General features: G+C 45.0%; 1 protein-coding gene across 3 annotated transcripts; it reads right to left on the bottom strand.

The window, feature by feature from the left end:
• Positions 1–597: 597 nt before the first annotated feature.
• Positions 598–8,293, bottom strand: LOC125520441 (lipid droplet phospholipase 1). 3 transcript variants are annotated; one of them, XR_007288674.2, is made up of 12 exons: positions 7,799–8,293; positions 7,658–7,711; positions 6,809–6,876; positions 5,162–5,232; positions 4,787–5,002; positions 3,275–3,438; positions 3,081–3,136; positions 2,924–2,976; positions 2,677–2,794; positions 1,581–1,638; positions 1,108–1,205; positions 598–1,022 (listed from the first exon to the last, which is right to left on the bottom strand). XR_007288674.2 is itself a non-coding variant. In XM_048685367.2 (11 exons), exons 1-11 carry the CDS (start codon positions 7,945–7,947, stop codon positions 954–956), a joined length of 1,116 nt encoding a protein of 371 aa, XP_048541324.2. In that variant the 5' UTR covers positions 7,948–8,269; the 3' UTR covers positions 598–953. The 3 variants fall into 3 exon arrangements, 2 of the variants coding, with proteins under 2 accessions (XP_048541324.2, XP_048541325.2); XM_048685367.2 differs by lacking the exon at positions 1,581–1,638 and having other exon boundaries at positions 7,799–8,269; XM_048685368.2 differs by lacking the exons at positions 1,581–1,638; positions 7,658–7,711 and having other exon boundaries at positions 7,799–8,250.
• Between the last annotated feature and the right edge of the window lie 4,246 nt (positions 8,294–12,539).

Below are 12,539 nucleotides of genomic sequence, written 5' to 3'. Positions count from 1 at the left end.
GCCAGCCTTGTAGCGTCGGCTGGCTGTGGATCTCGCCTGGGCGGCAACGCTTGTGGCGCTGCAAAGCGACGTCCGGCGCGACGCGCTCGTGGTGCTGCCAGCGTCCTACGCAACGTGCTCCGCTTGCGGTGCTGGTGCTGCAGTGAAGTGTGCCGAGGCTGCAATGGAACGTTGCGCAAGTCATTGAAGCTCCGCCGGAGCTGTAATAAAGCGCCAGCCGCAATTGCAATGGAGCACCGGACATTTCTGCCATGGGAGCTGCTGCGCTGAAGGTTTCTTGCCGCGCTCAGCGTTGCCATTTGAGCAGCACCTGGAATGCTGACATTTCTGCCATGGGAGCTGCTGCGCTGAAGGTTTCTTGCCGCGCTCAGCGTTGCCATTTGAGCAGCACCTGGAATGCTGCGAGGTCGCCAACGTGCACAGATGCTGGATGATGCGCGTGGTGGATGGTAGAACATAGGAGGAAGACGACGACTCCTTTTGTTGTGATCGTACGGCTGGCTAGGCAGCTTAATTTTGTAACAAATCAACCGGTCAATTTGTAGCAGCCGCCATTAGTTTTGGTACCACCGCGAGCAAGGATGTACATGTACTACAGGGCGAAAAATAGCGTCACATGTGAGATTGGTGACAGGGCACATAATAGCGATACATGTACAACAAGGATGATGTTGTTTTCTCCGTTCCGACGGGATCTTTCTTTGTAACGGACGGCACGGAGTAATTCGTGGCACTTACTCTTATATACAGCCATTACAACGCACTGTTACACACTGTTAAGCAATAAATTAACAATCTAGAACTAACTTGATACTACCGGGCCTCCCCTGTGGCTGTGGGCTGACTGCGGTTTTCGTCTCGAGTCTGGAACTAATGTGTGTAAGTAGAGGTAGGACAGCCTCCTCGGTCTGCAGCTTCAGACTGCATTGCTAGTGGCATTGCCAAGGAAATTCTCAGAGCTGGAAGTGGTCTATAATGTGCTGTATGACGTCCGCTCCTTCGTTCATAAACGCATACTTGACCTGCGACGACAGAGCAAAAATAAGGGATGACTCGGTCATGATTTTTTTTCCATAATGCAAGGGTCAGTGAAGGCCGGCACGGCACCTGGATAATGCTGTGCGCTGCGAAACTCCGCATGCTCGTGTGGAAGCTAACATCTACCTTTTCCCATGAAACGCGTCTCAGCCCTGTCACCATTTTTTCTACATGATGATAGCATAACGGGAAATGAAAAAAAGATGGTGTCAGTTTAAGGAAAGTATTTTCACAATCTTTCAGGACAAAATATTGGTGCGGATTCAAAAATAGACTTCAAAAATAGATCAAATATTGAACTCATACAGAACAATATGGGCAATGACTAATGATGCTACTTTGTCTATTTTCCAACAATGCTACTGCTTACCATACAGAAGAAGTCAATAACTACTGTTTGCGGTAGCATTGCGAGGAACATAAGACAAAACGATCTATCTAGTGCCCCACCAAGATTGCAGTCATCAAGTTGAATGTTGACTGTTGAATACCAACAATGAACTGTGAACAAATAACTTGCTTGCCAATTAGTTGTGACTAACCTTCCAAGTCTTAACTTCCACATTATAGAGTCAACAAACCAGGTTTACGGACACATACCTAAGAAAAGGACACGGCATTGGGTCGGCTCAAATATTATAGGAACTTGAATATCACTATCCAGGCTACTTTGAAGATGTTATATGGCAATATCTCACAGGAAAAGATCAAAACTACTAAAGGCGTACGGCATCACATGAATTGGTCAACCAAGAACTGGCAGTGCAGGTATCCACAAAGGAACCGATTTGAAACTACACTGTCCAGGAGAGGTGCTAACAAATGCAAATCAATCATATGATGGCTGTGTGGCCCTCGCAAGTCTATAAACAATCCTCAACAGAAATACAATTTCAGTGGACTTTGTTATGTTAACTGTTCCACACACAGAACAAATAGACTACCATCTCCTAGTTGTCAAATTATGTTAGGTGTTGCTCAAGTCTGAAACTTCAAAGGCTAACTGCCCCTGAAATATTCATGAACCTAACTCTGCTGTCAAAAGTGTGAGATTTTCATGTGGAACTATGCAGATTCTTGCAAATTAATTTGTCTACGTATTCAGCATAATATGTAGAATATCCTAATCATATGATAGGAGGATTGAAGCAGCATAACTCGGTAACATTGCACAGGTAATGGTCCATTCAAAAATAACAAGTGCCCAGTCGTAAGACCAAAATGGCACACAAAATTGTTCTTGGTAAAAATAACATCTTTTTTATGATTAAACAAGTGTACTTGATTTAGGAAATGTTGGATTCATTATCAACTACTCCCTCCGTTCCTAAATATTTGTCTTTTTAGAGATTTCAAATGGACTACCACATACGGATGTATGTAGTAGACATATTTTAGAGTGTAGATTCACTCATTTTACTCCGTATGTAGTCACTTGTTGAAATCTCTAGAAATACAAATATTTAGGAACGGAGGGAGTATGTAACATTACAAATATTATCTACATAAGGAAGATTAAGCATGCTAGAACAACGACTCAGTATGAAGCATCAATGGGAGATAGCACCGACTTAAGACTGGTGAAAGATTCAAAAAAGGAAGAGAAACAGACTTTTTGCATGTAACAATCAAACTAACCTTCCAGTAAGTCAAAATCGCAATCTGCTGCCAAATCTTGACACTTCTCATCGCTGATTTCTTCAGAGTATTCCTCATGTACAATGTGAGGATACTTCTCACATACAGATTCCTCCCACTGCAAATCATGATGAAACAGAAGGAATATTTTTACATAAGAATTGTGATATGAGAAAATCATGCTGTCCTTCTCAGATAATGGTCCAGAAAAGAAGGCATGAACAATCAAAATCAATAAAAAAAATACCTTAGGCAGCTCGGTGTTTCTTCTAATAGATGATGTTCTCCAGCCAACAATGTCTGAATGTCATGAATTTAAAGAATTGACAAGTAAAAGCTAAAAAGCCTAGATGAAAAAGAACAATGTGAGTACTACATAAAAAGATATCAAATAATTAGGATACGATCGCAATCAGCATTAGCATATGCCACTCGTCGTTTAAATGCTCGCAAAGCAGATCTAAAAAAGTTTAGTTACCCAGAATTAGTATAGTTATCACATACCATACAAGCCAGAATTAACAAAACATTACTTGCAAGAGAAATAGACATAATCGGAAGCGATCCAAAAGAAACCGAAGGGCAACATAAACCTTACATAAAGTAAAGATCGCCATAATCTTCAACCATACGCTGCAACAGTGGTGGTTCTCCCTCAGCACTATCAGTAAGAAAAAGATGTCTCCCAGTTCTCCTAAATATCCAATGGATGACACGAGAAGCAACCTTCTCAATCGTAATGAATCCAAAGAGGAGTGGAACCTAATAACAGTGAAGAACGCCACATCAAACAAAGAATATATATGGTTCCTCTACCAATAAGCTCATGGAAGAAAGGAATGCATATAATCTGGAGCAGAAAAGCAAACAAGCAATGTATGTTTAGAGTCTGATAATATCACTAGATTCATAAGTCAGCACGAATCAACTGTACAAAATGGTTTGTTTATCCAATAAACCGTTCCAAGATCATAGATATATAAGTCAGCAAAATGATTCAGTGATACAAGCAAGTAAAAAGTGTGATTTCCATCTGTCAAGTGTCAACTATTGCCTGAGTGCGGGTTTCATCCATGAGGCTGTTTCAAAATGAAGCTCTGCAGGATTTTATTGTAGATCTCCTGAAGGCAAGAGCCAAGAGGCATGACAACAGTTTGTAACTTTCTTGTAATAGAAACACATCTCTTTCTTCCTCCACAATTCTAGAAGATATTGGCAGTCCCTGTGGGACCCTTCTATGTGTATCACAGCCAATGAAAACAAAACTGTGCAGGTTCACAATATTGGCAGTCATTGTTGGGCCCTTCTATGTATATCAAACGCTTTTAAGCCAATGAAAACAAAACTGTGTAGGATAACAATTTATTGCGAGAAGTACTCAAGGTAGTCTTGAGAGGAGTATTTTTAGATCTTAGAGGGGCAAGTGCTCAGAGGCATTGCAACAGTTTTGTAAGTTTCTTATAAGAAAAGGTTTAAATTCCTTCTCTCTTTTTTTTCCTCCAAAACCTTGGAAGACTGGGTATCCCTTGTGGAGCCATTTAATGTGCATCAAATGCATTGAAGCAAATGAAAACAAACAGTAAACATCTACTCCCTCCGTCCCATAATATAGGACGTTTTTTGACACTAGTGTAGTGTCAAAAAACGTCTTACATTATGGGACGGAGGGAGTAGTACTCAAGCATCTCTTATAAGTATCCAAAACTTTAATACTCCCTCTGTTTCGGTTTGAGTATAACTTTGGCCATGGATTTAACTAACAAAATATGAGTAAATTACCACAAAAAGTATACCATTGGAAACTTCTTTTGAATGTGAATTCAATGATATACTTCTTGTGGCACATATCTCATATTTTGTTGGTTAAATGAAATCGGTGGTCAAAATTAGACTCAAAAAACGAGAGGGGCTAGCAAACTGGAACGGATGGAGTATACGACTGTACGAGGCATGCAAAAACAAATGAGACTTGACATAAGAATACTGGAACATAAATGAGCAAATGGCTATGTATTAGTTCCAAAACAGGTATCATCCGCACTGTTTCAAATAAACAAATTTGAACACATGAAAGTCAAGGTGGAGAAGGGGGAAACAGTCAACAAAGTACCTGCTTGTTTCCTCGAGAACCAAGGTGAGGCGTTGCTACGGTTATAAAGTTCACCGCTTCCAACCCGCATATGGTTCCTTCAGCTTTGCTGTCAAATGTGCTATTTGGATGTCTATAAAGTTTTGCAATTGCATATCTTGCTACTAAGCCTCCAACGGAGTGTGCAAGAAAAGAAATTTTGGTGAGCTCTGGCTTTCGACTAATTACATCAAGAACCTGAGTAAGAAGAGAACAATAGCACGTTTCAATAGAAAAATCAGTATGGTGTTTTGAATCGCAGAAACCTTTCAATAGAAAAAATCAGTATGGTGAATCAGCTAGCCTGTATAAATTTAGCCCCTCAAGTACAAATCATCTGTTGCATATGGCAATTACCTCATCTGCTAAGCGTTCTCCCATAACATCGACACCGTCTAGAGTCAATGTGTTCATGTTTTTCTCACTGCCTGCAAAGTTGAACAAACAAGTCTAAATAACAAAATCTCGATGAGTAAACTTATAGACTACCCATGTTTCCCTCGAAGTTACAAATTCAGAAAGGGTTCCAAGTTTGCATTTCAATCATGGTACATCAGGTACAACGTTATAGTTGAAACATGCCAAAATATCACTACCCAATGATGACCCTTGCAAATGGATCTGGCAGAGCAAATGCATCGTGAAAATCAAGGTCTTTGCATGGTTAATGCTTAATGATCGTCTCAACACAAGAGATATGCTCCTTAGAAGACATTGGAGATCTGAGGAAGATGATAACCTAAGTCCAATGTGTGCTGCACAGCTACATGAACATAGAGATCACCTCTTTTTTAAGTGCAATTTCAGTACCAGGGTCTGGAATTATTTGCAAATACAGTGGCATGCTGGTTTGTCCATCAGGGAATGTATTTTGGTTGCAAAAAGAGGGTTTCATAAACCCTTCTTCTTTGAGGTTGTATTTTTGGCTGCATGGAGTATCTGGACTACAAGGAATGATAAAATATTTAGGCACATCAGGCCAACCTTTGGGGCATGGAAGGCAAAATTCATTCATGATATCACATTGCATTCTCATAGAATGAAACCATCTGTAAAGCCCTTGCTGCTGCACTGGATAAGAGCATTACTCTAGAACCATAGATGTGTCTCATGGTGATTATGGTGCTGGTTGTAATTAGACTGATCACTGATGTATATAGGTAATTTCCTAACTACTCCCTCCGTTCCTAAATATTTGTCTTTTTAGAGATTTCAAATGGACTATCACATACGGATGTATATAGACATATTTAGAGTGTAGATTCACTCATTTTGCTCCGTATGTAGTCACTTGTTGAAATCTCTAGAAAGACAAATATTTAGGAACAGAGGGAGTAGTTAGTTAGCTTAGTTCTTTTAGCTCTGTACATATTTTCTTTTATAAGACTGTGCTGGAGGTTTTAATAAAAGACTGTGGGGCTTTTGCCTCACAGTATTCAGTCGAAAAAAAACATGCCAAAATATTAGTTCTATCTAGACCATTGGTGTTAGTTCTCCTATAAAAAAATATCATGTTTAATAGCGATATATTTAGTTTGAAATATACATTAATGCAGCCTTGTCAAGAACATCCCTGTGATTGACTACTAATTAATATCCAGATACACACATGTGCACGCGCCACACAGCTTACCAACTGACATTATGTTAAACCATTTCTGGGTGAGTATCCTAATATCCTTATCTATAGTTCAGAATGGAGCAACTCTGACAGATCTATGACTAAACATCGACAGTGACATGTCAAGAAAAAATAGAGATATACTCGTCGATATAAAAGAGGCGGTTTCACTTGAGTTTCAGGTATGTGAAAGAAATAATGAACAAACTGCCCAATGGTTTCTTATTTACTTTTTGTCAAACAGACATACATTTTCATTAATAATTATCAAATTAATTTATAGAACAAAACAATGGCATGGATGATTAATAAAAAAAATAAAGCATGAAAATTAGGCAAATTAGCAAATGTAGTTGGTTAAAGCACAAAATCCAGTAACTTACAATGCACAATTACATCATCAGGAAGCTGCTTTACAAATTCGTTGGCTGCGTATTGCCAGTCATTGGTACTGCTCAAAGGAAAAGATAAACAAACTGATCAATAAGAGAAGATTTGAGCAGAAGGGGTTATCAGTTAAGAAATGAAAACACAAACTTGGCAAGCACTTGTAAAGAAGCACATCTAGGTGCCATTTTTGAGAAATGAAAAGATCAACGATCAGCTGTAATTAAGAACTGGACCTCGTCTCAACAGAGCATGCAAACAATCTTATTTATAACCTAGTACTCCCTCTGTAAAGAAATATAAGATGATTTAGACAGTAAACGATCTTATATTTCTTTACATAGGGAGTAGCTTTTGCTTGGCTGTTCCAAGGGTTAAAGAACAATTCCAATAAACGATAACGGTAACTTCAAGAGGTGTGGGCCTAACATAACGAACAAACAGCGGTTGATTGACTGAGCTGAATGGGCGGATACTGATCTTTTCTATTGGCAGATCATCGAGCATAGGGCTTCTTCATTCAGTAACAAACCATGTTGTCCATAAAATCCTCCAGGAATAAAGATAATTTGGGGCCATCCTATTCCAAACAGATCATCAGGTGCTTGAAACAAACTCTACCGAACATGCCGTATCATACTCTCTGATTTGACCGAAAAGCACTGAACAATACAACTCAAAGGGCATCACCACACGCTTGACCATCCAGTTTGACAAATCGCAGTAACTAGTAGTAGTTCTTGTTTTGCAGTAACTAGCGGTTGAGCCGCAACTGACTCCGCCGAATCCCATGTTTACCCACTCTAGCATGCCCGATGGCACAAGCAATGCCCCGCATTACTTACGGATTCCATTCTGCCACTGGTCCATTCTGCTGCCGGGCGAAACAGATTTGTAGCCTGGCTACGAGTGCGAGATGTTGGATCAAATTCGTGAGCCGACACTAGGCGCAAAACACACGCGGGCGGGGGGGACGGCGCACGCACCTGCCGAGGATGCCGTGGACCATGACGAGGAGGTGTTCCGGGGCGTGGGAGGAGACGGCGTCGCTCCAGACGTCGACGCCGCCGGACGGGGACTCCTCCGCCCTCAGTCCTCCCTCCTCTTCGACTGAGCCTGAGGCGCCCGCCATCATGGCGGTCTCCTCGGCTGGGTGCGCAGGGAGGCGGCGGCCGATGGGCCGGCGGGACGGAAAGGTGTGGGGGTTGCGACGGAAGCGTCGTGTCCGCGTACCGCGTGGAGGGGAAGTGGGGCCCAGCAAGCGAACGAGGAAGAGAGGGGGGGATGCGTGGAGGTTGTGGATCCCCGTGCCCGTGAGCTCTGCCCATTTTACCGACGTGCCTGTCAGGTCTCGCGCTCGCTACCATCCTCCGATCCACCATGGATGTCGGCACATGATCCCGGAGGGCATCGGGCATGTCGACTACGTAGACTGCGGTGGGTAGGGTCACGTCAGGGCATCCCTCAAAATCACCGGCAGGTCTTGCTGTCCGGCTGCAGTTTGTCATCCAACACCATTACACATGGGTGCATGGGTCAGTCCGGTCGTTTGTTTTCCGCAAACCGAAAGTGTTAGAAAGAAGAGAGAGGAAATTGGCAAAATCGTTGTATTATTGCTTGAGCATCGTGGGTATATATATAAGAGTACTACATGGTCAACTTGAAATACAAGACAAACCGAAACATATTCTAGTCTATCTCATCCATTTTGATGACAAGTATTTCCGGACGAAGGGAGTATTTTCTAACTAAACATAATACCCAACATCCCCCCGCAGTTACAACGGTAGCGACGCGGACGGTGAGACTGGAGAAGAATCCGAAGGCAAGCCGCCCCCCGCCCCCCAGTCGTAACTATCGATGCATCGCGAAAGTCGTAGTTGGAGTGGAACCCGATGAGGTTGTCCAAGCAAGGCGGTAGCCCTTTATGTCGTTTGTCAATGTAGCCGAGAGCGTGGGTGGTGTAGCCATGGTCGAAGGTAGCCCTGCGAAGAATGCCGTGGTCGATGTCGAGTCGGGGTGGCCGGTGTTGAGGAAATTGTCGTGAAGCCGCGGGTGCAAGGAGGCGCCGAGTTAGTTATGGGCGCAGTGGTGTCGAGGTAGTGGTGCGCCGAAGGAGGGTGGTGTTGACGAGGCGTCGGCCTGGTTTGCCAAACCCGGAGACACGCCGTGGACGAAGGCACGCGTCGGTGTTGCCAGCACCGGGCATGCGAAAGACAGACGAAGACGAAGTTGACGAAGCACCGACCAGGCTTTCCAGGCCTGGGGACACATCATGGATGAAGGCACGCATCAGTGTTGCCGGCACCGGGCATGCATAGATGAGGACGTACACGGGCTATACGCCATGTCGAAGAAGTTAGAGAGGCCAGCAGAGAAGGACTCGGCGACGGTTGCGGCACCAATCGGCACGGGGCCGATGTCGCCCACGGTTGTGGGAGTAGATGACAGCGACGCTGGCGACAGGCTGGTGCTGGACGAAGACGAAGGGGGTGGACGGGCGGCGGCTACAGGGGTAGCAGCGGCAGCGGCCAAAGAAGAGCGGCGGCGACTAAGTTAGGAGTGTGGCGGCGGTGCTCGAAGTAGGCGAGGAACCTGACGGCGTGACGAAGACCGACGCGGACGGTGGCATTCCCGCGCCGGTGGTGGCGTCACGGCGCATACCATGGGAGGTCGACGCGCGGTGACGACGGAGTGGACCGCGGGCCGCGGCGCTACGGCCCGAAGGGGCGACACAGCGGCAGCAGGCAGGTCGGGGCGATGGCGGGAAGACCTGATGTAGGGTAGAACCCTAATCGCCCGATCTTTCACGAAAGGAGTGGATCCCGCGAAGAACATGAGGAACACAAAGAGGGAAACGAGGGAAAACGGGGGAAAACACAAGGGGAAACACAAGAGGAACACTCAAACTAACAAGAACAAGTCACACATGTGCTAGATCCTCGGATACATAGAACGATACACGAATCCACGGACAACTAAGGACGATACAAGGGTAGCCGGTCTTCTCCGTGAGGAGGTCTTGAAGTTCTTCTCCGAAAGGAGGTCTTGAATCCAAAGGGATCTTCTCCGAAAAGGCCGCGGTCTCTCACGAGGAGTAGATCTGATATGGATGAGCGAAGCTCTATCTCTAAGTATGAGCTAAACCAATGCTAACCCTAGAAAGTTGTACGAGAAAGAGTATATATAGTCTAGGGGAAGAAGGGGATACACGGGCCTCGCCCCTTTACTGTGCGTAGACAGGGAGGCCGGACGTCCGGGCATCGGGCTAGATGTCCGGGCGTTCAGGCGACGCCGGATGTCCGGGCTGGGGGGGGCGGATGTCCGGGCTGGAGCGGTGACATTTGTTGCTCTCGGGTTCGGAGGGGCCGGATTTCCGGGCCGGTGGCTGGATGTCCGGGCGCTCGGGAGGGGCCGGATGTCCGGGGCCTGTAGCCTTCTGCGGCTAGGTTGCTGTAGAGGAAGGCGCTCCAGGGGCCGGATGTCCGGGGCCTTGGCCGGATGTCCGGAGCCTGGGAGATGCTCTTGGCTCCTTTCGTTGGTTCTCCTCATCCGTGGACTTGGGGACTTGTACATCTTCATGCGCATCTTCGAGAGGACCCTCTTGGTACCTAATCATGCACAACACCTCGGACTTAGGTAATAGCCATGTCTCATGCATATAAAGTGGAAGTTCGGAGAGGAGTGAGTTCACCTTATCTTCGATAGCTTTGGCTCGAGCTTGTGTCATTGGTCCAAGTGGTGCCGTTGGAGGTGTGGGTGCGTCCATGGGGATGATCTTGGGATGCTCCGCATCATCTCCCCTCCCTTGGGGAAGATTCGTCCTCGGATCGAAATCCTCATCACCATGGTAGGGCGAGAGATCTTTGATGTTGAAGATGTCGCTCACGGAGTACTTGTCACGAGGAATGTCGATCTTGTAAGCATTGTTGTTGTAGCGTGCAAGCACCTTGAATGGTCCATCCGCGCGTGGTCGAAGTTTGGACTTGCGTTCTTGGGGAAAACGGTCCTTGCGAAGGTGTAGCCACACGAGGTCTCCAATGTTGAATATCATAGGGTGCTTGTTGACGTTGAGCTTGGTCGCAAGGCGTTGTACTTGGCGCTCGATGGTGTTTTTTGTATCTTCATGCACCTTCTTGATATGGGTCGCTCTTGCACTTGCGTCCAAATTGATTCGCGCATGGAGTGGTAGAGATAGAATATCCAATGGTGACAAAGGATTGAATCCGTAGACGACCTCGAAAGGGGATGTTGAGTGTCTTGCTCGGTTGTAGGCGAACTCGGCGATGGGTAGACACTCCTCCCACTCCTTGATGTTCTTCTTGATGAGTACTCGAAGTAGAGCGGAGAGTGTGCGGTTTGTCACCTCCGTTTGGCCGTCGGTTTGAGGATGGTACGCCGTGGAGAAGAGTAGCTTGATTCCGAGCTTGGCGTATAGGGTCTTCTAAAAGTAGCTAAGGAACTTGACGTCGCGGTCCGAGACGATGGTTTTTGGCACACCATGGAGACGCAAAATTTCCTTAGAAAAGAGATTAGCAACATGTGAAGCATCATCTATCTTGTGGCAAGGAATAAAATGTGTCATTTTTGAGAAATGGTCCACAACGACAAATATGGAATCTTTCCCATTTTGAGTTCTAGGCAAACCAAGTACAAAGTCCATGCTAATGTCTTCCCATGGTTGGTATGGAACTGGTAAAAGCATATAGAGACCATGAGATTGAGCTTTGGACTTAGCTTTGCGACATGTAGAACACCGGTTGGTGAAACGATTGACGTCCCGAAACATCTTTGGCCAAAAGTAGCTCTTCGAGAGCGTGGCGAACGTCTTGTCGCGTCCGAAGTGTCCCATTAAGCCTCCTCTATGCGATTCCTGCAAAAGCAACAAACGAAGAGACTACTCGGGGATGCAAAGTTTGTTAGCTCTCATAAGATGGTTGTCTTTAATGTAATAGCGTTCCCAAGATGTATTCGACAAACACTTGGCATAGGGAGTAGCAAAAGTTGCATCATGCTCATACAAGTCTTTGATATGCTCGAAGCCAATGACATCTAACTCAAGTTGCGTGACAAGCATGCATATGCGGGAAAGAGCATCCGCTACTATGTTTTCTTTACCCTTGATGTATTTGATGACATAGGGAAAAGACTCAATAAATTCACTCCATTTAGCATGACGCTTGTTCAACTTCGTTTGTCCCTTAAGATACTTGAGAGTCTCATGATCGGTATGAATGATAAACTCATGGGGACGAAGTTAATGTTCCCATTCACGCAAAACATGGACTAAAGCATATAGCTCTTTGTCATAGATGGGATAATTGAGTTGCGCTCCGGAAAGTTTCTCACTAAAGTAAGCTATGGGGTGCTTCTCTTGCATTAACACACCTCCTATGCCATTACCACTAGCATCGCAATGAATTTCAAAAGGCTTGTCGAAGTTGGGTAAAGCAAGCACGGGAGCATGACTAAGCAAATTCTTGAGCTCATTGAATGCGGTATCTTGGGATGGTCCCCAAACAAAAGGTGCATTCTTCTTGCTCAAAGCATGCAAAGGCGAAGCAATGGTGCTAAAATCCTTCATAAAGCGATGATAGAAACCCGCAAGGCCAAGAAAACTACGCACTTGATGTAAGTTGGTTGGTTGCGGCCAAGTCTTAATAGCATTAATCTTGGACTCATCAACATGAACACCCTTAGAAGAAACAACAAAACCCAAGAAAACGA

This window comes from Triticum urartu, chromosome 7A, assembly GCF_056163025.1.
Source record: "Triticum urartu cultivar PI428250 chromosome 7A, HENAU_Tu73, whole genome shotgun sequence".
Lineage (NCBI taxonomy): Eukaryota > Viridiplantae > Streptophyta > Magnoliopsida > Poales > Poaceae > Triticum > Triticum urartu.
This window is presented reverse-complemented; position numbering and strand designations above follow the sequence as displayed.